At 42.3% G+C, this 25,254-nt stretch overlaps 1 protein-coding gene and 2 non-coding genes across 3 annotated transcripts in view; all 3 read left to right on the top strand.

The window, feature by feature from the left end:
- The window catches only part of PHF20 (PHD finger protein 20), a 147,862-nt gene extending 122,845 nt beyond the window's left edge, over window positions 1–25,017 (top strand). The window contains exons 14-18 of the mRNA XM_059406916.1: window positions 5,546–5,645; window positions 8,562–8,757; window positions 14,704–15,109; window positions 17,033–17,216; window positions 22,451–25,017. Of these exons, the coding sequence (XP_059262899.1) occupies window positions 5,546–5,645; window positions 8,562–8,757; window positions 14,704–15,109; window positions 17,033–17,216; window positions 22,451–22,593 (1,029 nt within the window). The 3' untranslated portion in view covers window positions 22,594–25,017. The remainder of the gene's footprint in view (window positions 1–5,545; window positions 5,646–8,561; window positions 8,758–14,703; window positions 15,110–17,032; window positions 17,217–22,450) is intronic.
- Window positions 8,917–9,107, top strand: LOC132022948 (U2 spliceosomal RNA). Its single transcript, XR_009405829.1, has one exon. It is a non-coding gene; the product is annotated as a U2 spliceosomal RNA (small nuclear RNA).
- On the top strand, window positions 13,223–13,329 carry LOC132022888 (U6 spliceosomal RNA). Its single transcript, XR_009405778.1, has one exon. It is a non-coding gene; the product is annotated as a U6 spliceosomal RNA (small nuclear RNA).
- Window positions 25,018–25,254: the final 237 nt, after the last annotated feature.

The raw sequence follows: 25,254 nt of genomic DNA on the forward strand, positions 1-25,254 counted from the left end.
GGTGTTCAGGGAGGTAGAGCTTGGTGTGGCATTATATGGTATATGAGGAAACTTAAGTTTGGAGCTGCTGAGGCCATACCAGCTGTTATAGGACAGAGTCAGGAACTGCTTTCATCTCCAGCTTCCCAGGTTCTGCATGACCTTCCCCTAGCTCAGCTCAGTGCAATGCTTGTGGCTTCCTATGGTATTGTGATGATGAGCTCACTTCAAAACACCTTATGTTTTGCTGTAGAAGACTTTTCTTTGCTGTCCCCTTGCTGTCTAGAGCTGGCTTTGTGGTATAGAGGGACAGTGTTTTACTTTCCCTGTCATTATGAGCAATGTACCTTTTCCACTCAGTAACTTTAGTAAAAGACATACATTTGGAGGGAGCTCTGGAACAAATGTAATTTAAACTTTGTAAATATATTCATCATCTAGTTTTATTTTATTTTATTTTTAAAGATTTTATTTATTTATTTGACAGAGATAGAGAGAGATCACAAGCAGGCAGAGAGGCAGGCGGAGAGAGAGGGGGAAGCAGCCTCCCTGCTGAGCAGAGATCCTGATGTGGGGCTCGATCCCAGGACCCTGGGATCATGACCTGAGCCGAAGGCAGAGGCTTAACCCACTGAGCCACCCAGGCGCCCCCATCATCTAGTTTTAAATGTATTTGTCGTCTAGGAAGGTTCAGTGATTATTTAAAAAAAATTTTTTTTACTTACATTGGTAATTTGCACTACCCTAAAATACTTTTATTTTATTTTTTAAAAGATTTTTATTTATCTGTTTGTCAGAGAGACACAGTGAGAGAGGGAACACAAGCAGGGGGAGTGGGAGAGGGAGAAGCAGGCTTCCTCCTAAGCAGGGAGCCTGATGCAGGGCTCCATCCCAGGACCCTAGGATCAGTACCTGAGCTGAAGGCAGATTTTTAACACCTGAGCCACCGTGGTGCCCCTACCCTAGCATATATTTAGAGTTTGTTTCCTAGAAGATGCATACATTGCTTTAGAGGAGTAATGTTCTCTGATCATTTTCATTATTTGATTTGTATTAACATTATTCAAGTAAATTATTTGATTATTTGATTTTATTTACCAGTGGCAATAATTTAAATCATTGGGAGGTTAAAGTCTTACTTAATCATCATGAATGTTTGAGAAATCTGGGTACCGCATAAAAATGAACCTCAGGAATTCCATTTGATATTTAAGTTATTTTAATTGTTACAGGAAAGGTTTGGGCAAATGTTTTCTTAAAGGGCTAGGTGATAAGTATTATAGGCTTTGAGGACCCTGTGTTCTTTGTTACAGCTACTCAGCTTTGCCCAGTCAGCCATAGGCATTATGTAATAAATGAACATGAATGTGTTCATATGATACTTTACTTACAAAAACAGGGCATGAACTGAATTTAGCCTCTGGGTGTAGTTTGCCTTAGACTAACAAATATATATTAGGTGCCAAACCCAGTAAAAGTTGTGTAGCAGTTTTAACCAGAAGTCCACTTTAAAAGCTTTGTTTGTTTTAAGATTTGTATTATTTATTTGTTGCTAGCTAGAGCATTCATATAGTTCAAAGTCCAAAAAGTATACATAGGTATGGAGAAAAAAATGTGACCCCCAGCTTGCCTTCATGGGAAGCACCCTTTGTCAGCTTCTTGTGTAGCATTCTGGAAACACTCCATGGCTCAGCAAGCAGTAACAAATGTATTCTCTTCCTCCTCACCACCTTTTCAGTTACATGGTAAAATAACATAAAATTTACCATTTTTAAGTGTATATGGCGTTAGATGAATTGAGTACATTTACATTGCTGTGCAACCATCTTAAAAAAAAAACAGTTATGTAGTATTTTCAATATCTTTTCTCATTTAACAATATATGTTGAAGCCTATTTCATTTCAAACAGAAAACAAACTTCTTTATTCTTTTTTATGGCTGCATCATAGATGGATCATCATTTATTTAACCCTTCTCATGTTGATGACATTTAGATGGTTTCTAACCTTAACAGTAATGTAATGAATAATTTTGTGTAAGTACGCCTGTTGGACCAAGTTTTGAAAGTAGAATTCCTGGGCCACAGGTAATGTGCATGTATAATTTTGATAAATATTTCTGTTTGTTGTTAGCAATATTATATAAACTCTCTATGGAGTCTGTGCCAGTGAACAGTCTTAGGAGCACCTTTTTCAGTATAGGATATCATCAGACTTTATCTTTGCTCTTCAAATAAGTGAGAACAACAGCACCTGGGTAGCTCATTCCACTGAGAGCCCAGCTCTTGATTTCAGCTCAGATCATGATCTCCGAGTCGTGAGATTGAGTCCCTGGTCAGGCTCCATGCTCAACAGGGAGTCTGCTTGAGATTCTCTCCCTCTCTTTCTGCCTCTCCCCCTGCTGGCACACCGTGTGTGCTCTCTCTCTCTCTCTCAAATAAAAAAAATCTTAAAAAAAAAAAAAAGATAAGTGAAAAAATAGTCTGTTGGTATAGCCACTTTGTAATTTTTTTTTTAATTTATTTGAGAGAGAGTGGGCATGAGCTGGGGAGAGGGACACACAGAGAAGAAGTAGCAGACTCCCAGCTGAGAGGGGAGCCCAACATGGGGTTCGATCCCAGGACCCTGCTATCATGACCTGAGCTGAAGGCAGATGCATAACTGCCTGAGCCACCCAGGCGCCCATGTAATTTGTTTTTTTTTTAATAAATGTTTAAAAATTTCATACTTGTAGCATTTGGAGAATACAGAAAATCACAAAGAAGAAAACAATTACCCAGATTATTTTTACCTAGAGATAAGCAGTGTTAATATTTTGGAATACACATACACATATATATATATAAATGAAAATTATGCTCTGTAAATATTTCTTCAAGAGAATAACTTTTAGGATAAAAGCAAATGTTTATTATAAAAACTTCAGGCAGTACATAAATGTATAAAGAATTACTTAATATTTGTATGTAATCCCCAAACCTAGAAATACTAAAGTATATGCATATTATTGGTCTGGTTGGTTTCACATTAATTATATTAACTCAAATAACTATTCATTAATTCTTCTGGTGGTGGATTTGAACATCTTTTTTCTTTAAGAATTAGATATTTTCCTTTGACCTGTCTGTTCATGTCCTTTATCCATTTTTCTGTTGGATGGTTGGTCATTTTCCTACTCATTTGTATAGGCTTTTTTAGACCTTGTTTTGTATTGGCTGCAAAAACAGTTAAAACAACTTGTATCCACTCTGTCATCTGTCAGATTTTTTTGTTTGATTTTATTAGTCGACTATATCAAACTTTCCTTTAATGGCTCTGAAATTTAAATAATAGTTGCTTCCTCATTCATAAAAGTTTATTGAAAAATTTGTAACAGAATTTGCTCGTGGTTGATTCTGGTACTTTTGAAATTCCACTTAATCTTCTTAAAGCAATGTAAATATTTGTTCCACCTGGAATTTATCCTGGTATAAGGTGTAAGGGCCATAACTTCCCAGTTGTCCCAACACCATGCCCTGTTACTGAAATGTCACCTTTGTTTATTTTATTTCCATATGTGTTTGGATTGCTTTTTAGATTCTCCTTTTCCATTGGTCTGTCTGTGTATTTGCTTATACAATTCTATTTTAATTATTTTACCTTTATAATATTCTTAAAATATCTGATAGGGCTTATATCCCCTTTTGTTCTGTTTTATAAATTTCCTTTTAATTTTAGGATCACCTTCTATCCAGTTCTACAGCTATTCACTTACTATTTATTTGGTACTGCATTATTTTTATAAATTTACCTAAGGAGAAAGGACTTCCTTTTGATGACTCCTGCTGTCCAAGAATATGATATTCCTTACCATTGACTTAAGTCTTTGTGTCCTTTAAGTAGTATTTTAAAATTTTCTTCACAGAGATCTTGTATGTTTTATTCTTAGATATTCTTAGATATTCTATTCTTAGTCTCAGGTTTAGTCTTAGATACTTTATCTTTTCTGTTATTATTCTTGTTCATTTCTAAATTTAAACTTTTAAAAGTTGAATCATCTTTTTTAGCCAAACCCATACGAAAAAAGTTATTTTGAAGTTTTCAACTTAGCTGTCTTTGATTGAATTTTAGTGAATCCCAGTTCTCAAGAGATTTCCAAACTTACTGGTGAGACAAACATTCATTCTTACTTCTGTTTTCTACAACTAACTCTTTGTTATTGTGCAGTGTTTACTTTCTCCCTGAGCCTTAGTTCCTTCATCTGTATATTAAAGAATTTGTATCGGATCTTAGCTAAAGTCTATCTTCCAGCTTTGCTTCTGTTGATTCTGACGCACTTAGCTTCCTAGGGGACTATCTGCCCAGGAAAGCCTTCTTGATGCTAGGGCCTATCTGGCTCCAAATAGCCAAGGACTGTGTCTGAGCTTTGGAGTTTGGAGTTTGGAGTTTAGTCCCTTGTGGCCAGGCTAGTGGCCCACCCTCAAGGCCATGCTGGGAAGGAAGCTCATTGCCCACCTTCCAGAGTTGTCTGTCTGTTTGCATAGTTAAAAGTCTTAGGGTCCTGGTTTGAGATTCCATGAAGTGTCCTAGTATCTCATTTGGCATTGTTTTTACTTTCCATCCCCTCCAGACCCTTAGCCCTCAGGCTTACTATCCTCAGGCCATCCATGGGGTTGCCTTCATTATCTGTTCCTTTCTTTCCCTCTCGGCCTCCTGCCCCTCCTCCCCACTCGCCCTCTGGCCCCTTACCCAAGTAAGGCAGTGGAACTAGCTTTGCTGTTAGCCAGGCTTGTGTTCTGATCCACTGTTGCCTCTCTTCAGCTGTGTGACCTTTGGTAAGACTGAGAGAGAATAAACTCGAAGTGCTAGCATGGGATTATTCCAGGAGGTATCAAAGTAAATTAGGTTGCCTAGTTGTAGTAGTAATAAGTGCATGAAGGGTGTGTACTGGGCTCCTTGATGGGAGTTTTTATATATGACCCATAATTCCTCACAAACAGCCCCCATGGTCAGTAGATGAGTACCCCATTTTGCAAGTGGGGAAGACTGAAGCCTAGGGAGAAGTGACCTGTGTAAAGTCATACAGCTAATGAATGTCTGAGCTAGAATTCAGACTCAGGTTTTTGTCTTTCCAGTTTAATCTTCCTCTAGGAACTTGAACATTTCCCCTCTGTTCTCATAATGTGATCAGAAAAGTGAAAGCCTCTAGAAACGGGAGTGAAAATAGTCATTCTTTGAGATCACTGTTTTATAGATCTAAATGGTCTTCATCTGTGCTGTCTGGTACACCAGCCACTAGCTTCACATGGCTTTTGAACACTTAAGTTGTGGCTAATACGACTAAGGAGCTGAATTTTAACTTAATTTGTTAATTTAAATATGAAGAGCCACAGGTGGCTGGTGGCCGGCACAGTTGTCGATGAGGGGGATGAGGGGTTGTAGCTGGGCTCCTGAGTAGGTCATTTGGGAGTCCTCTCCCTCCGCTTTCCTTCTCCCTCTCACTGCCCCTTCCCGCAACAGTGCATCTTGCTTTTGGATGGAGGATGCCTTCTGAGTTTAATTTTTATTGCTTCTTTAATTCTAACAGTGTGAAGAGTGCCAGTGCTGGCAGCATGGGGTCTGCATGGGATTACTGGAAGAAAATGTGCCTGAGAAATACACCTGTTATGTTTGCCAAGACCCTCCAGGTAGAGATTTCTGGAGTCAGGGATATTAACAATATGTAACCTTTTCCACAGCTGGCCATGGAGCAGCCTCACTGTCTGTGATATTGAGACTTATTTCTTTGACATTGGTTAGACGGACTCCTCCTTGCCCCTGTGGCTAGCTCACCTGCTAGACTGCTGTCCTGAACTTAGCAGTGAGAGAGTATGTGGGAAGCCTGTGGAAAGCCTGGCCTTGGGCTAGAATTACTTTTTTATTATAGTAAAAATTATATGATATGAGATCTACCCTCTTAACAAATTTTTAAGTGTACAGTACAGTACTGTTTGTGAACTATAAACAGTGTTGTACAGCAGATCTCTAGAACTTTTTCCATCTTGCATGACTAAAACTGTAAAAAGCTGTGGAATACTTTCCAGATTTGCCTGTCATCCTTGCCTTGCTTGGGTGCCATGCCACTCTTCTCTGTATTAAGCTAGTTTTAGAATGTGTGCTGCTGGAGCAAGCACCTTTTCCTGTTACTGAGGCTTCATGAAGATGTGGGCTCTGTCTTTGGCTTTTTTAGGAACCTGCCTCTGCTCCCTCTGGTGGCACCTGCCCTCCATTGCATCATTGCCACATGGAAGAGAGAGTCGCCCTTGAGGGGAAGGGAAAAGGTGTATTGATAGGGCTTGACTGCTACCCAAACCAGCAAATAATTCCTTTAACAGGATCATTTAGTTGCATTGTTCCATGGCCACATGACTGGCCTGTGGCTTTTGGATTCCCTTTTCCGGAAATCTTATATATCTGTGGTTCTTGTCCTGCTGTCAGTGGGATGGTGGTATCTTTTTCCTTCACCACCTCTAAGGTTTCTCCCCTTGGCTCCAGTTCCATGATCCCAAGGCTCGGCAAGGCTAGACAATGCTTAAGTGCCTCTACTTCTATGGATCCTTTCTGTCCTGTGGGGTGGTTCTGGGGGGAGCTCTTATTCCTATTTTTGCTTACGATGAAGAAATTGATGCCCAGGGACATGAATGACTTTCCCAATCTCATAAAGCAAATTGGAATTAGAACTGACTTATGGGGTCAGATTTTGATTTTGCTAGTTGTGTAGGGAGGGGGTGATCACTGTAGTTTGTGTTCTAGCAGGTGTGTCCTCTTGAGATCTGATGACCTCTGTTGTGACACTATATCTCCTTGTGCTAGATCAGTCCATAGATGGAGAGGGATCTGTTTCTGTCTTTATCCCAAGAAAAGAATATGGTCAGAAGATTAGTCTGTGAGCCACAGAATATTATTAATGGGCAGGATCTGAGAGACCACTTAGTTCAGCCCTGACATTTGATAGGTTAGCAAATATAGGCCCAGAAGGGACATGACGGGGCTAAGATCAGCAGCAAGTTAGTGCCAGATAGGAGATGAGAACCATGTTCTTTGACCTTAGTTTTGTAGAGCAGGTGGGACTACTCTGAATCCTGCTGCTCAGGCCACTTGTGCAGCAGCTGCCTCTGAGATGCCACACGTAATCCCTTGGGCTCCTTAGCACTGCTGAAAAATCTCCTTTGTCTACTTTATTATCTCCCACTCCTTCCCTCTCTCCATTTTTCCCTTTTTACAAATCATGCACCCCATCTTCATCAACTCCTCTCTATACTTGCTGAACTTTTACAACTCTAACTGCCAATGCTGTAAATAGACTCCTCCTGGAGTCGAATGCTCTGTGTCCTTTACATTCATATTTATAGCCTGTGTTTGACTCTGCAGTGTCTTGGATCAGAAGTTTAACCTAACAGATATATTCTTTAAAGGTTACTTAAAGATGTTTTTTACAGAATGGAGGTATATCCATTCCATGTGTTTTAGTAAAGCTAGAAAGAGCCCAAGGACCTTGATAGGGATTATGTGGGTTATTTCAGGATTTTTATAGATATTGGGAGGTAAATGGTTGTCTGGTTGAAAGCTGTTTCTTGAGCATTTGGAGCAGGAAATACTGCCAAGTCACATGTAGTTGTGTTTTCAGTTCTTCCTAAGGATCCTTGTGATGAGCAAGACCACTAAAACCATCCAGTTTATCTTTCATTCTAATAGATGGGAAATGGAGGTTCAGAGAAGGGAGGGTGCCTGACTGTTTATATTTAGTAAGGCGGTGTAGGTGTTGAAAGGGGGACTTGGAGCTTCTTTCCACTTGATAAATCCATTCAAGATGTCCTTTGTCAGATGCTGGGGATACAACCCCAGACAAGATGGTTCCTATTATTCTTGCTCTTAGTGGGGTTGGGCCAGAAACAGGTGTCAAAATAAGTCAAATAAGCAAAAAGATGTTAGATAGGGATGAGTGCTTTGGCTGGAGAGTTTAGCATCCAGATAGGGAATGAGTTAGGAGGTGTTGAATTCTTACTTTGAAAGTAACAAAAGGCCTGAGGAAGTGGAAAGATGCCAGTCCTTCAGGGGCTCCAGACAGAGGATGCTAGAGCATAGATCCTAAGACTGAAAAGATGGATGTGTTCCAGGAACTGAAAGGAGACCACTGTAAGGGCTGTGAGGGTGGGGCAAGGAGGGCAGGAAGGATCTGGGTCCAGTTGGCTCATGAGGCCAGTGTTAGGGCTTTTTCTTTTTTTTTTTTTTTTCTTCTTTTTTCCCTGTATGCAGTGGGAAGTCTTTGAGGGTTTTAAATAGGAGATGCAATGATGTGATTTAAATTTAAAGAGATACCCAAGTTCCCATTCCACCTTTGGCCTGTTCTTAGGAGATCAGGAAATTTACATGTCTTATTGCCTTATTTCCCATCCCTAATAGGAGCCCAGGATATAGTAGGTGCCAAGTAAATGTTTATTGGATGAATAAATAAAATGAACACAGGAATCCATCCTTCCAGTAATTTGTGTGATATTGTACAATGATGCAGGGGTCTGGGTTTCCTTCAGGCCAAGTATTAACTTTCATTGTCACTGCTTTAGGTCAGAGGCCTGGCTTCAAGTACTGGTATGACAAGGAGTGGTTGAGCAGGGGACATATGCATGGCCTGGCCTTTTTAGAAGAGAACTACTCCCACCAAAATGCTAAGAAGATTGTGGCTACCCACCAGCTTCTTGGCGATGTGCAGAGAGTGATCGAGGTTCTCCATGGTCTTCAGCTCAAGATGAGCATCTTGCAGTAAGTATGGCCCCTACAGCTTTGAGGATGAGGCTGATTTGACATGGTTTGGCAGGGCGGGGTGGGGTGGTTGGTGGGCGGGAAGATAAATTTGAGATTGGAAAGCCACAGAATCAGTGATAAGACCAATGAGTTTGAGACCTTTACTAAAAGTTTTTAGTTACTTCTCAGCCTTTTGGCTAAGGTCAAGTATAGTGTCTGTTTTTAGCAGTTTAATATCTAATATGTCCTCTATCCAAGAACAATACAGTAAATGGATTTTGGAACTAGGAGACTGGAATCAGAGCTTGCTCCATCCTCTCCATCCTTTGACCTGGTATTGCAGCTCTTCCAGGAAGGGTGTGCCCCCTCAGGGGGGAAAAATATGTCAGTCTCACAATAAACATTCTTTTTTTTAAAAAATTCAACCCTATTGAGGTAGAATTTATATAGAATTAAGTTTGCTCATTTTACAGGTTCATTGAGTTTTGACGGCTTGCAGCTGCCACCATAATCAAAATATGGTGTATGTATTTGTAATTTAGTTTGTTTACTGTTCTAGGGTATAGTTCTGAATTTTTTTTATTGTGGTAAAATATGAATAATATAAAATTCATGTTTTATAAATTCGTAAATAGTCTTAACTGTTTTTAATATATAGTACAGTAGTGTTAAATAAATTCACCTTGTTGAAACCAATCTCCATAACTCTTCCTCTTACAGAATTGCAACTCTGTATGTGTTAAACAACTTCTCTCCACTTTGCCTCCTCCCCAACCCTGGCGACCACCATTCTACTTCGTGTTTCTGTGAATCTGACTACTCTAGATACCTCATATAAATGGGATCCCACAGTATTTGTCTTTTTTTGTGACTAGCTCATTTCACTTAGCATGGTGTCTTCAAAAATTTATCTGTATTATAATCTGTGTCAGAATTTTCTCCCTTTTTAAAGGCTGAATAATATTCCATTGTAGGTAATGTTGGATTTTGTTTATCCATTCATCCTTAACACCCTTGACTGGTAAAACAAAGTAAAATTGAAAGCTGCCGGGAGAGATAATATTGGCAGGCCTGCTCTCCAGCATAGGGGTTGCTCAGTAAGTCTTTCTCTTCATGGTTTGCTCATGCAAAGTTTTAAGTGTTCTGGGACTAGACTTTTGGCTTCTAGGGACTTGAAGTTTGAGAAGTGAAATTGAGTGTGAATTCCAGCTTCTGTGGCTACATTCTATGTGTCAAGATGACCCAAGTTCCTGTAAGCTCTGAGAAAGACCTGTAGCTCTTATTGGGGTCCCTTTTCTTTCATAATGTACCCCACTTTACCAAATAGTGATTTGGGACCTTGCATGAGGCAGCTGCTCTCCCATGATTTCCATGGGTAGAGTCAGGTCTAGAATTCCAGGCCTGGGTCCTGCCAAGTACTTGGCCTAACCTTTCTAACTTCCTCTCAGTGGTTCCATGCATTTTTCTTCTGGTATCAGCACAGTCTGTGTCAGACAGCTTCTCTTATGTAAACATTTCTCGGGTTCTCCCATGGACTTGCTCATAGGAAGCCATCTTAATTAAGACATCAACAATGACAGATTCATGCCATAAATGAGTTAGGCATGACAGACTCCTCAGCAAGATTTCCTTTGTGCAAGTTAGTCCTGGAGGACCCTCAGCCTCAGACAGAGTGTCAGAGCCCTGGGATGGAAGAATGGGGATCTGCTTGCCCCCGCATTCTGGTGCAGAAGCGTACTGACTTCAAGAACTGGCACAACAAGGAGTGGTTGAGCAAGGGCGCATTCAGACATGGTATATATTGGTTTGGGTAAAAGCTAAGGTGCTATAACAAAGACCCAAAAAACAAAGGCTGAAACAAAGTGGAACCTTCTTTGTCAAATAATGAATGGTCCATGGGTAGTCAGGGCTCCAGGGCAGGTAGGTGGCCTTTTTCCAGGATGCTGTCTGTGGACCTGGAGACTTGGGTTCCTTCTCTCTTATTGCTCCGGCATTCCATTGGGGCATTCTCATCTGCATGATCAAAACAGACTCACCAGTACCTCCACTGTTCTAGCCCCCGAGTGAGGGGAAAGAGGGGAGAGCAGGCAGCTTTTTTCACGGACGCACCTAACTGCAGGGAAGGCTAGCCATATGATCTGTTTGAACCCAGGAGGGAGGATTGAGGTGGGTATAAGAAAAGGGGAAAATAGTTGCTGGGGAAAGTTAGCTATCACTGTGACACTCTCTGTTGAGATGAACCAAATCAAGTGACAGCCCTGGGTAAGATATCAGAGATAAGCTGGAGGTACCTGGGTGGCTCAGTCAGTTAAGTGTCTGACTCCTGATTTTGGCTCAGGTCATGATCTCAGGATTGTGGGATTGAGCCCCTTGTTTAACTCTATGCTCAGTGATGAGTCTTCTTGAGATTCTCTCTCTCTCTGCCCTGTCCCCCCACACTCACATGTGCTCTCTTTCTCTCTCTAAAATAAATCTTCAAAAAAAAAAAAAAAATGACAGGGCACCTGGGTGGTTCAGTTATTAGGCGTCTGCCTTCAGCTCAGGTCATGATCCCAGGGGTCCTGGGATCAAGCCCCGTATCAGGCTCCCTGCTCCTCGGGAGGTCTGCTTCTCCCTCTCCGACTGCCCTGCCTGTATTCGCTCTCTTGCTGTGTCTCTCTCTGTCAAATAAATAAGTAAAATCTTAACAACAACAACAACAACAAAAAAAAATGGCAGAGACAGGCTTTCCCCTCACGTTTTATAAAATCAGAAAACTTTACCCTGTACATACCAAATTAATTTCTTCTTAATGAGATGTCAGAAATTGAGGCAGGTAGAGAGAGGGTGGTCCATGTGAGGGCCTGGAAAAATGTCAGTGAGGCTTAAGATTGTAAACTGTGCTGTATTTCTTTTCATTCGAGGATTCAACCAGTCGATGTTTCTTCTCACAGAAATGCCAGTGCTCCTGGCCCTATCCCATATTCTGGAACCTTGTCCCTTCTGAATTCCCATTTAGATCCTTCATCTTTATGGCAGTGACTTTGTGTTGGAATTAAATCTGACTTCTGGCAGTTCAGAAGAGGGCATAGGGAGATCTTGTTCATCATTATATGTGGAGAAAAGATTCTGGGCAGTGGTGGGGGGATGGGGGTTGGTGGCAGTCCCAATATGTCTGTGTTCACATGGGTAGTCTCTGTTATCACAGACTCTGGGTCCTCATTCTCAGAAATACTGTTCCTGAGTGGCCTGGTGGGTTTATTTTCTAAGGCAAACAATAAAACTGGGAATAACTTCAGAGTGTCTATTGTCATTTAAAAAGTAACATGCATGTCTGTACATTCCTTCTTCATGATACAAAGAAAGTCCAGGGAGTTATTTTTGTATGGAGTAGTAGCTGGGGCTTGAGGTCTTACCTGGAAGGGCAAAACTTTGAGGAAGGGGGAAGCAAAGACTTGTGATTTTCATGCAAGAGAATGTCCATACTGTTGGTTATTTGCTCCAGTTAATAAATTTCAGACTACACAATAAACCTGAAAATTCACAATGACTCTCATCTCTTCTGATGCAGTTGCAATTTCAGAGGGGTGTCTGGAATCTTCGTTTCCTGGTACAGGCTGTGATACCCTGCTGGCAGTGGTCCAGGGACCCAGGCTGCCTTGATACTCACAGTTTCCTGTCCTTCTTCAGTGGATGAGGGGTGTTGGTGATTGGTGGAGAGGGAGAGCTGAGGATGCTTGTAGCCCCTTGGGAGCAGAATTTTAGATTCTGTAGGATCACTCCATGCTTTCATATGTATGGCCTATTCCATTTGTACAGGAAGGCTTCAGTCAAGTGTGTGTGGAGAGGTATTCATAGATGGGAGTTGCTGGTGAGTTAAGCTGTGTTTTCCTGCTGATCTGGTTTCAGTGCTTTTCAGCTGGGGGCTGGGAAGGTACAGTTGACTATATGGTGGGGCGATTCTTCTTTAGTCCAATCATGTGTGATTATTCCAAGCATTATAGGATGTTAGGCATCTTTGGATTCGATGAGCTAAATGCCAATAGTATCTGTCAGTTGTTGTGGCAGTTAGAAAGGTCACTCACTACACATTTCTGCCCATCTCTGAACCAAATGTGAGTAGCACCTGTCTGTTTATTTCCAAATGCTCTCTAGAGGGCAATGCCCTCCCAGCTAGGAACTCTGGTAACTAACTGATGAGCCTCACTCAAGAAACCCGCTGTTTTTTTTTTTTCCTTCCTTCCCTCCCTTTTTCCTTCTTTTCATTTAATGATCAAAGGTAATAGTGGAAGTTCTGGGTAGTAGAGTTAAAAGGTGAAGTTTATCTAGAGTAGTGGTTTTTAAACTTAATAAAATGTATATTCCACAGTAAGAAATAAAAAAGTTTTATGTTACTCACATATATAAAACTGAAATGAAAATTTCACAGAATATCTACTGTTACTTAGAATGGTACATTATGATATTTTTCTGTTCCGTTTTCCTTTTTCTACAAGTGATTATTCTGCTCACTTCGGCAGCACATACACTAACATTGGAACGATACAGAGAAGGTTAGAATGGCTCTTGCACAAGGATGACATGCAGATTCGTGGAGCATTACAATTGATTATAATCCAGTAGATTAATTTATTAATCCTCTATTGGGTCAAAACCCAAACAGTGGGTGCCTGGGTGGCTCAGTGGGTTAAAGCCTCTGCCTTTGGCTCAGGTCATGATCTCAGGGTCCTGGGATCAAGCCCTGCATTGGGCTCTCTGCTCAACAGGGAACCTGCTTCCCCCTTTCTCTCTGCCTGCCTCTCTGCCCACTTGTGATCTCTGTCTGTCAAATAAATAAAATATTAAAAAAAAAAAAAAAACTCAAACAGTGAATGATTGTCGAAGACTAAAGTGCTAACAGAGTTTTATGTGCACATAAAGGTAGAGCTTTCAATAGGTTCTAAAGGGAAGGAGTTTGTAGCTCAGAAAAGGATTAGAATCCCTGTTCTTTAATAACAAAGTTTCCTCCTTGGAATGGTGAGAGTTAAAGATTTTAGAAGAATTTTTAAAAACTTATTAATGACTTATACATAGATGACTTTGATTCCTGCTCCCATCCCCCTCAACCCATTGTCATTGCATTTTTATTTTTTTTTTAAACATGACTTGCATTTTTTTTTTAAAGATTTTATTTATTTACTTGACAGAGAGAGATCACAAGCAGGCAGAGAAGCAGGCAGAGAGAGAGGAGGAAGCAGGCTCCCCGCTGAACAGAGAGCCCAATGTGGGGCTTGATCCCAGGACCCTGGGATCATGACCCGAGCCGAAGGCAGAGGCTTTAACCCACTGAGCCACCCAGGCGCCCCTTTCGTTGCATTTTTTAAAATATTTTATTCATTAGAGAGAGAACGAGTGGGGAGGGGGTTGCAGGGACAAGCACATTGACACTGGGCTTGATCCCAGGACCCCAGGATCATGACCTGAGCTGAAATCAGACACTTAACTGACTGAGCCATCCAGGTGCCCCATCGTTGCATTTTTGTAACTGAAAGCTATTGCATGCCAGGATTATCATGCCTGCTTATTAGGTTATTTTTAGCAACTCACTTTGCTGCCAACAAAGTACTTTATTTGAATTAATTCGGTTAATCTTTATCAAATTCATTGGCTAATGGCAGACAGATGATTAGCCCGGTTTTGTAGAGGAGGAAATGGGAATGAGTCTGGCTCAGTGACTTGTTACAGCTGTACTGCTAATCAGTGGCTGAACTGAAATGGAGTCAGGTCTTTGACTCCAAGTCCAGTCTCACTCACCACGAGTGTTCACAGTGGGATCTTGTCTACACATGGTCTCCTCAGAGACCATGGATTTACATTCCCTTTCACTTGGTAAATGGTGGCTTGTGGCCAGGTGGGGAGCTCCTCCTCTTGTTGGGAGAGTGGGAATTGAGATAGCCCTGCACTGGTCCCAGTTCCTCCAAAGCCCTGTGTTTGCCTTCCCAACAGAAGCAGGGAGCATCCCGATCTGCAGCTGTGGTGTCAGCCTTGGAAACAGCACTCAGGGGAGGGGAGATCGCATTCAAAACACATCCACGTCACTGAAGCCAAGAGCAAAGAGGAAGTCCCAAGCTATAGAACTTTGAATGGGGCAATGGAGAAGCCCTTGCCCCTGGCCCTCCCCCGGTCTGTGGAGGAGTCCTATATCACCAGCGAGCACTGCTATCAGAAGCCCCGCGCCTATTACCCTGCTGTGGAGCAGAAGCTGGTGGTGGAGACCCGGGGCTCTGCCCTTGATGACACGGTCAATCCCCTCCGTGAGAACGGTGATGATTCTCTGTCTCCACGTCTTGGCTGGCCTCTAGACCAAGACAGGAGTAGGGGGGACAGTGACTCCAAATCTAGCTCCCTAAAGGTATGTGGCTCACTTGTACTTGTTCTTCATTTAGTGTTTGAGTGCTTGAGCTCCCCTGTAGGGTTCTGTGGAAGGTACTTATTATAGGTGTACTTACTGTAAAATTGTATTTAAATGTGCTCATCATAGGTGTTTTTTGGTGGGTTAAAATGGGTGCAAAGTCAGGAAAGCCCGATTAAACCAGAGATCATGGTTACAGGAAATGCCGACAAAATGGCAGTCACTGGTGGTGCGGGTGGAGAGGTGGGAAGAATCGAGGAGAAAATTGTTGATTGGTACTTGATAAATGGAAGTTAGGTAGGAAAATGAGTTTTTTTTTTTTTAACAGGTTTATGTTGTAATTACACCTACCTGCTAATTTTTAGAGCATGAGCAAAGAATGAGTCAGGTGTTTTGTTAGCCATAAAGTTTGCAATACAATTTTGTGATAGCTTTCCTTTGACTTAAAACTTTGTAGCCCTGACGTAAGAACAGTCCATTTTGTCAGAATATTTGCTGGTTTCATCAACTTTCCCAAGAACAACTCTCATTTTTTTGTTATTCAAATCATGCTCTTCTAGAGCCTCTTTGTGTCATTTCCCTACCAGTGTTGTCATCTTCAGCTGTTCACTGGGGTCATGTGCTGTCTGTGCTGTCCTCAGTTGGTCTGAGAAGCTTTGTGTAACTGGAGAGTTTCTCCACCCTTGTCCTCCTTCCTTTCAAACTTTACCCTGTGGTTGGCATCACCAGCATTAGATATGTTACTGCATATTACCAAGTGGGACATCCTAGATTAGAAGGTAGGCATTGTGCCCTTGCCAGTGTCTAAACAGTGTGGTCAAGGTTGGTGACGTTGGTCTTGGAGACAGACCTGGTTTCAAGTCTGGGCTTAGCCACTTACCATGTGATGCTGATCAGGTCACTTCACCTGCTTAGATATGTCCCTTCACCTCCCTGTGGGAGGGGCCAGTGCCCATGCCATCTAGTTTTTGTGCAGCATGTCTGTGAAAAGCTATCAGCACAGGGGCGCCTGGGTGGCTCAGTGGGTTGGGCCCCTGCCTTCAGCTGGGGTCATGGTCCCGGGGTCCTGGGATCAAGTCCTGCGTCGGGCTCTCTGCTCAGCGGGGAGCCTGCTTCCTCCTCTCTGACTGCCTCTCTGCCTGCTTGTGATCTCTGTCTGTCAAATAAATAAATAAGTGATCTTTAAAAAAAAAGAAAAAGCTATCAGCCCAGAGCTTTGCATAGTCAGCTCTAATAAATATTAGCTTGACCGTTCATTTCAAATGAATGAAGGAAGGAAGGGTTGAGATCACCAACTGTAGAAAAGGGTTGTGATCCTACAAATGAGGCAGATTTCATAGAGGCATTTGCCATGTATTAAAAAATCAGAAAATACTGGCCCTAAACAAGTCAGCTAGGGTTAAAAATATCTTTCATTCATGGCAAGTTGACCATAGGCCAACACTGTGTTTGATAAACCTTATTCTATTTCATCCTCATGAACCTATAAGGTAGGTTTTACTACTTCCATCAGAGGCTCAGAGAGGAAAAATAACTAATCCAGGCTCATACATTCAGCAAGACAAGGAGCTTGGACTTAAAACTAGTTTGTCTGACTCCTGCTAAGTAATACACTAACCCCTGTCTGTGCCCATCCCGCTCTGTTCTGATCTCAGGGCTCTAGAAGCCATTTCACAAGGCCCATTTCAGGCCTGGGACATTGGGCCAGTCACAGGGAAGCAGCAGTGACACCTGTGCTGCCCTGAGGTGTTTGTGTTTGCTATACCAGGCATGCTTCTGCCTGTGTCCAAGACAGGAAGAGGGAGATAGAGGTTTGGAATAGTCAAACTGCACCTGAATTTTCAGATGGTTGCAAACACTGCTGTTTGGAGAAGAGGCTGGGACTGTCTCCACTCAGTAACTTTACTGCTATTGCATTCCTAGGTGAGGGAATATGTCTCCAAAAAGGTCCTACCCGAAGAAGCCCCCACTCGGAAGCTGCTGGACAGAGGCGGAGAGGGGCTACTGAGCTCCCAGCACCAGTGGCAGTTCAACCTGCTGACTCATGTGGAATCTCTTCAGGACGAAGTCACACACAGGATGGACTCCATTGAGAAGGAACTGGATGGTAGGGCTCCTTCTCTGGCTCTCCACAGATAGCTGTATTCTTGTCTCCTTTCTTTTCAGTCTCATCCACCCCCGTCCTCCCTTTAGTTGAGCAAGCTTTACTTTTTGCATTTGTCAGGCGCTTCTAAGGTCTGTGTGAAGTCAGGAGTCCTCCCTCACTTACCTAGTGCCTTGTGCAAAGCAGAGTGCAAAAGTGTAACTAGACTCTGCCTGCAGGCAGTGTGTGACCTGAGCAACTTTGCTAACCCAAGTTCTGTGGGGAATTTCAACTTTGACTTAATAGGGTTTTTTGGAAGTCTTTGAGGATGAATCTGAAGAAAGCCTTTTGTAAAATCTAAGCCGCTGAAGCCTTCTCTTCTTTATCAGTAGAGATTTAAGAACTTGACTGAATCATTTGGGTAACCCTGGGTGTTTCTTCCAGGTGCTAGTGGTAACAGGTAGGCCTGATAAACATGCTCAAGTTCAGTCTCTCTGATCCCTGGGAAGTTGCCAGTTTGATTTTTGAAGACAGAATTCCTTCTTGATTTTTCAATTATTTCTTAATTTTTTTGTTTCCATTCTTAAAGTGGAGCCAAATTGAAAAGTAAATATTCCATTTGAGGAGTCTGAGTATAGTCAGGCTACCATTACTGTAATTGGAGATGTAAAGCTACTTGCATGAAATAACTCAGAAAGATGCCATGCGTTACACAAGCTAGAGTCATGAGGTGTGGCCAGGGCACATGTATGGCCGAGGCCCTGTTAAAGGCGATGTGTGGCAAGGGAAGTGATAACCGAAAGGCTTCCTGAAATCCTGGATCTGAAGCTGAACCCTGAGAAAAGTGAGGTTCTCTGAGGAAGAGGTTGTTACTCAGTATGTGATAAAAGGTCTGGCTTGACTGGAGGAAAGGGTTGTCCTGTTGGAGAAAAGTGAAAGAAGGACCTCCATGCCCTCATGCTTCTGTCCTGCCCTTCAGGCACACCTGAGGAACTGAGAATGGGAGACTAATTCAGGGTTCATTGGGGGCACTTCCGGAAGAGGGAGTGTTTCTCTCTATTTTATTCCTAAAAGGTTTCCTTGGGCTCCTTAGAATGGTAACTGATTCCATTGTTTGAAAACCCTGCTATTCCCTAGCTGAAAAGAGGACTGAATGACAGACCGGAAATGATGGATTTTGAGAGAATGGCAGTAGGAGTGAGTGGCTTTGGGTCTCTGAGAATAGGTTTAGCACTGTGGAAACAAGGAGAATATTCTGTTGTTGCCAAAGGATCCTGCCCTTAGGGGAGACATCAGTGTTTCCCTACTTCTTACTGACTTGCCACTCTCATTCTCTCTCATGGCCAGTGTGGTGAGGAGGATAAGTCCAGGCTCCCCTCTCTGCCTGGACTTGCTTGGGCCTCTTATGTGTCCTGCTGGCCCGGGGTCACATCCTCTGTTCGTGTTCTTTTTTTTTTTTTTTAAAGATTTTGTTTATTTATTTGACAGAGATCACAAGTAGGCAAAGAGGCAGGCAGAGAGAGAGGAGGAAGCAGGCTCCCTGCTGAGCAGAGAGTCCCTATGCAGGGCTCGATCCCAGGACCCTGGGATCATGACCCGAGCTGAAGGCAGAGGCTTTAACCCACTGAGCCACCCAGGTGCCCCCTCTGTTCGTGTTCTAATACCCCAGGCCCTAAAGTGTGAAAATGAATTACAAATCTCAAAGATTTTATTCAGATAAACAGACTTTTCCACTGCATTTAATTAAGATTTATTGAAATCCCATTTTATGTCAACTATTGTAGGGAGTTAACTATTGAGTTCATCCAAATACCAGTAAGATAACTTGAACTTTTATTTTTAAAGATTTTATTTATTTATTTGACACAGAGAGAGAGAGAGGTCACATATAGGCAGAGAGGCAGGCAGAGAGAGAGAGGGGGAAGCAGGCTCTCTGTTAAACAGAGAGCCTGATGCGGGGCTCGATTCCAGGACCCTGAGATCATGACCTGAGCCGAAGGCAGAGGCTTAACCCACTGAGCCACCCAGGCATCCCTAAAACTGAACTTTTATAAGAATTTGGATATAGTATTCCTTTTAAGAAATAGACTAGTAAACTATTCTGTTGACTGATTTATATTTTAAGTTATTTTAATATTAACCATAATTTAATAATTTATATAGTTGTAGAAACAGTTGTCAAACTAAAAGATTTTTTTAAAGAAAAAAAAAATTTTTTTTTAAAGATTTTATTTATTTATTTGACAGAGAGAGATCACAAACAGGCAGAGAGGCAGGCAGAGAGAGAGAGGAGGAAGCAGGCTCCCTGCTGAGCAGAGAGCCCGATGCGGGGCTCGATCCCAGGACCCTGGGATCATGACCTGAGCCGAAGGCAGCGGCCTAACCCACTGAGCCACCCAGGCGCCCCTAAAGAAAATTTTTTAAAGATTTTGTCAGAAAGAGAGCTCTGAAACAGGGAGCAGCAGGCAGGTGGAGAAGCAGGCTCCTCATTGAGCAGGGAGCCCAATGAGGGACTCCATCCCAGGACCCCAGGATCATGACCTGAGCCAAAGGCAGATGCCCAACAAACTGAGCCACCTAGGCGTCCAAGACAAAAGATTTTTTTTTTTTTTTAAGATTTTATTTATTTATTTGACAGACAGCGATCACAAGTAGTCAGAGGCAGGCAGAGAGAGAGGAAGGGAAGCAGGCTCCCTGCCGAGTAGAGAGCCTGGCTGAGCAGAGATCCCGACATGGGGCTCGATCCCAGGACCCTTGGTTCACAACCCGAGCCAAAGGCAGAGGCTTTAACCCACTGAGCCACCCAGGCACTTCAAGACAACAGATTTTTAATGACTATGAAAATACTGAATCTTTTACTTATCTTTTTTTTTAAACTTTTCTTCTTCTTCTTCTTCTTTTTTTAAGATTTTATTTATTTATTTGACAGACAGAGAACACAAATAGGCAGAGATAGAGGGGGGAAGCAGGCTCCCTGCCGAGCAGAAAGCCCAACGCAGGGCTTGATCCCAGGACCCCGAAATCATGACCTGAGTCAAAGGCAGAGGCCTAACCCACTGAGCCACCCAAGTGCCCCAGTCCCACATTTTGTCACTGCCTCTTTCAATGCCTACTATGTTTCAGGCACAGTTGAGAGTGTTAGGGATATAATGGTAATAACCAAGGCAGAGCTGGCTTCTACAATTATGGAATTTGATCTTGAGGTAGAAACAGGTATTAATTGAATTATCCCATTATATATAATTATAAATCATGGTAAGTGCTCCAAAGCAGGAAAGCATGTGATCACATAGCATCCTTAATTTAACATAGCAACTAGATTCAGAGTGTAGAGTTGGGGAAGGCTTCCCTGGGAAGTAACTTATAGGAACAAAGTAGTTTAAAAGGTGGGAAGGAAGGTTGAGGGCTGGATCTGAGGAGGGAAAGGGATTATGTGTGAGGCTTTAAGCTTTTTTGAGAAACAGGCACTGGGTGGATCTTCGTCTTTTTGCACCTTCAGCTCAAGGGTTCAGAAGGTACCTAGTACAGGTTGGTTTATGAACTAGAAAGGCTATAGGCAGGCTAGGGTGAGTACAGGCCTTCCTGGAGGGGCTGGCTCTTGTCAAAAGATGCAGTGTTCCAAAATGGCCTCTACCCAAATGCCAGAGCTTCAGGGAGTGGCTTGAGGAAGAAAAAACATCATCTGTAGAGAAATCCCTGCTCTCAGCAATAAGGCAGTTTTGTAGACAGTGAACTAATATAATCAAGGATGTTAGTACCTGGACATCTTAACATTAAATACTTAGAAAATAAAGTCAGAGAATTTAGTGCTACTGATGATAGGAATGTGAAGCAAATCAGAGTATACAGTGACAAAAACAGACCTTTTCAAGTCCTTTAGATTCTCATTTTTCTTTTCTTTTTTTATTTTTTAAGATTTTTTTTTATTTGTCAGAGAGAGAGAGAGAGACAGAGCACACAGGCAGAGTGGCAGGCAGAGGTGGAGAGAGAAGTAGGCTCCCTACTGAGGAAGGAGCCTGATGTGGGACTCGATTCCAGGACCCTGGGATCATGACCTGAGCTGAAGGAGGCAGCTTAACCAACTGAGCCACCTAGGCATCCCTAGATTCTCATTTTTCTTAATAGGAGGCTAAAACACAAGGACCTTTGATTTCCAGCAAGGGAAAACCTTATAAAGACTGGGGAGTGGGCACCTGGGTGGCTCAATTGGTTAAGCATCTGCTTTCGTCTTGAGTCATGATCCCAGAATCCTGGGATTGAGTCCTTTGTTGGGCTTCAAGCCTGAGAGGGAGTCCGCTTCTCTCTCTCCCAGTGCTCCTCCTCCCTTCCCTGCTTGTGATCTCTCTCTCTTTCCCAAGTAAATAAATAAAAATATTGAAAGAAAGGAAGGAGGAGAGAGAGAGAGAAAGAGGAAGGAAGGGAGAGAGGGAGGAAAGGGAGGGAGGGAGGGAGGGAGAAAGGAAGGAAGAATTAAAAAAAAAAAAAGACTGGGGAGTAACACTGAGGAAGGTCGGTTCTTCAAAGCCTTCTGTGTTCTTTTTTTTCCCTCTCTCTCTCTTTTTTTTTTTATTAAAGCGGGGCTCAATCCCAGGACTCTGGGATCATGACCTGAGCCGAAGGCAGAGGCTTTAACCCACTGAGCCACCCAGGCGCACCTCTTCAAAGCCTTCTAGACCATAGAGCTGCACTAATGCAGTAGTTAGTAGTTGTATGTGGCTTTTTTTTTTTTCCTCAAGATTTTACTTATTTATTTGAGAGAAAGAGTACACATAAGCACGGGGAGCTGCAGGCACAGGCTGTGTGCTAAGCAGGGAGCTCAATGTGTGACCTGACCCCAGAACCCCAGGATCATGACCGGAGCCGAAGGAAGATGCTTAACCCACTGAGCCACCCAAGTGCCCCAATGTGTGGCTCTTTAAAGAATTAAATTGAATAAAGTTTGAATTCAGTACCTTAGTCATACCAGCTACGTTTTAAGTGCTCAATTAGCTACATGTGGCTAGTGACTACTGTGTAGACAACACAGACATAGACCATTTCCCCTGCAGAAAGTTCTGTTGGACTATGCTCCTTGAAAGTATTTGAGCTTTGTCCTACGGGTATTACTTTGTAGAGAGGGTGATGAGTCAGTGCCAGCTAGTGGCCCTCCCTCCTCGCCCCTTGTGGGGATAGATGGGGAGAAGATGCTGAAATTCTTGCTGCTGTTCTCACAGATGAAGTGTTAGGAGCTCACTGGGTCATTTCTCTTCTGTCTGCAGTGTTGGAGAGCTGGCTGGACTACACTGGGGAATTGGAGCCCCCGGAGCCACTGGCAAGGCTTCCGCAGCTCAAGCATTGCATCAAGCAGCTGCTGATGGACCTGGGCAAGGTGCAGCAGATTGCACTCTGCTGCTCAACATGAAACTGGGCACCCAGAACTAGTGGGGGCACAATCCTGGGGCACCTGCAGGAGGAGCTTTGCATATTTAAATAAATAAACCTAGCATGCCGAATGCACGTGACACCGACTGACTTCAGGGATCTGGGCAGGGGGTGTGATGGACATTGGACAAAGGGGCCGTTTTGGCTGCTGGAGGGCAGGGCACTCTGATCTTGAAGCCCACCAAGAAGGTAACAAATAGACTCTTGGGATTCCTTTCTTCTGTGCACATCGTTGAATGGAGAGTGAGTCTTTTTGCACAAACTTCACTTGATATTGTGCCACCGATAAATGGAATGAGAGCCAAAAAAGTTTAGTCGGAAACAGTTGTAAATTCAACTTGCAGCTTATTTAATTGACTTTTTTTGTCAGGGTGGGGCACATGCCAGGCCTTCTTGTTTCTGCCTGGCATGGATTTAGGCAGCAGGCATCATTTTTCATTTTTCCAGCTTCGTGAGAATGTCGTGACTTCACATTCGGTGGAGGTTGGGAAGGAGCGGAGGCCTTGGCTACCCTGCCTTCTCCTTAGGACTCTTCACTTTTCTCACCACCCGTCTTGCATGACTTCATGGTACCGGGGACAAGTTTTGTATGCTTTTACCCCAGAGTTGGCTGGGTTGTGTTTTTTGTAGCAGAGCCCATAACAGCCTGTGGAGGAACTAGAATCTCACTGTAATAAGAATCTAGGAGGAATTCCAAACTGAAGCAGGCAGGGTCTGGAACCCAAAGGACAGCATTTTCTATCCACTTCTTAATATTGACAGCTTCCCGGTTCTATTTAATGTCCAAAAAAATGTTTCCCCAAATTTTGAACTCTTTCACTGTAAAGATTTGTTACAAAGAATGTGGTTTGGAGAATTACCTTATTTTATATTGTTGTAAACAAATTTCAGATTCTACATGTGCCGCATTTCTCCTTCCAGAAGGTGTATGTTCAGTAGCTGGCATTTTCAGAATTGTTTTAAAATACTTTAACACTTTAGATTTCCTGTTTGTATTATTTTGTGAGGTCAAGGTGATTATGCTGCTTAAGGTCCAGGTACCATTTGTACCTTTTAAGATAACATTTGTTACTCTTGCAGGTTACGGTTCCATGTGTAATTGCTATATTGTTTTGTTTTACTTTGCTAGACAAAGTTAAAGAAAATGTTCCATGCTTTGAGGAGTGACCCGTTTCACCATTTAGTTTTCTTATCACTAAAGGCAAAAATCAAAGCACAGTTGTCCATTAACACTCACAAGTTAATTATGGGTTTATGAATCTGTAATGTTATATGCTGCAAATATTTACTATGTAAACGTGAAGTAGCCAATATCTCTATAGCAATGACAGTATCTCCAGCGACCTTTGGAATGATTAGGCCTTGAAGGCACACAGGTCATTGTGGTCTTGAAAGCCTCTGTACCAAAATCTGTTTCAGGGAATGCTCTGTCCAGCGATTTCTTCACCATTTGATATAAAATGATTTTAGGACCAGCTGACCTGCTGTACCTTATCCATCAGAGGGAGGCCATGTGGCTTTGACATCTGTAGTAAAGCTGACATGATTCCCCTCCACAAGGCTCTTTCCCATTGCTAATGTTGGCATTTCTGGTGTGGGAAGAAATGTCCAAGGAGTATGCATGGCATCTACGTTTTGCGCAATTTATCAGATGGTCACTTTAATAAGATTGTGTTTGTCTGAAAAGGGATGAAACAGGATGATTTTCTGTAGCCACAGCTGTGAGGAATGATGACTGTTGTATTATTAGATTACTGATTTTTCTTTTCTCAGATACATTTGAGCATCACATCTGGGGAAGCTGCAACTTTAAGGGAGTCGATGTCATGTCTTTCTCAAAGGTGGAAGCAGAAACTGAATTACCCTAATCCTGCCAAGTGGCCATTATTGGGTTTGTTGTTTATAAAGGAATTAATCCCATTTTACTCATTGTGACTTTTGTCCTTAGGGAAGCAGGGATGACTCCCAAGTTCTGATAACCTCAGTATGCTTCTCTAATTTAAAGCCATGTTGAGGGGCTCCATCCCCAATTCCTGGGTCAGACCGAATTAACCGCAAGTTGGAGCACTGGAAACTGTTATTTGTAAAGATTACTGTTACCTTATAGAAATGTGTACACTACCTAAGTTTTCTTTTGAGGAAAATTATATACCTATAAAAAATTGCCTTGACAAAAACAGTTCTGGTTTGACTAATCATTTTGTTTCTTTAAAGATGAGTGTTATGCAAGGTGGACCCTTGATGAGCCAACATTGCACTGTGGATACATATCTATGTTTACGTGCTATTAGAACAGAAGGCGCTGTATATAGAAATGTTGCTTTGAAGCAATATTTGCAAAACATGCAAACTTCTGTATCTGTATTTGGAAAAAATAAAACAGGTTTTTGTTGCTATGTTTCAATCATGTTATTATAAAGTTCTGTACCTTATTTTTAATATATACTACATGATTTTCTATAAACATCTTTTAGAGGAGGACTTTTTACATTGTAAACAGATGTATCTTCTGTAGGAAAGGAGATGCAAGCTCAAGATCCTAAATTCCAAGAATGTATGCAAAATAATTTTGAATTCATCTAAGTTTCTTTAATATGAGAAGGCAAAATGTACCCCCCCACACTCCTCCTCTAACCCAGTC

Source organism: Mustela nigripes, chromosome 7 (genome assembly GCF_022355385.1).
Source record: "Mustela nigripes isolate SB6536 chromosome 7, MUSNIG.SB6536, whole genome shotgun sequence".
In the NCBI taxonomy this organism is placed as follows: Eukaryota; Metazoa; Chordata; class Mammalia; order Carnivora; family Mustelidae; genus Mustela; species Mustela nigripes.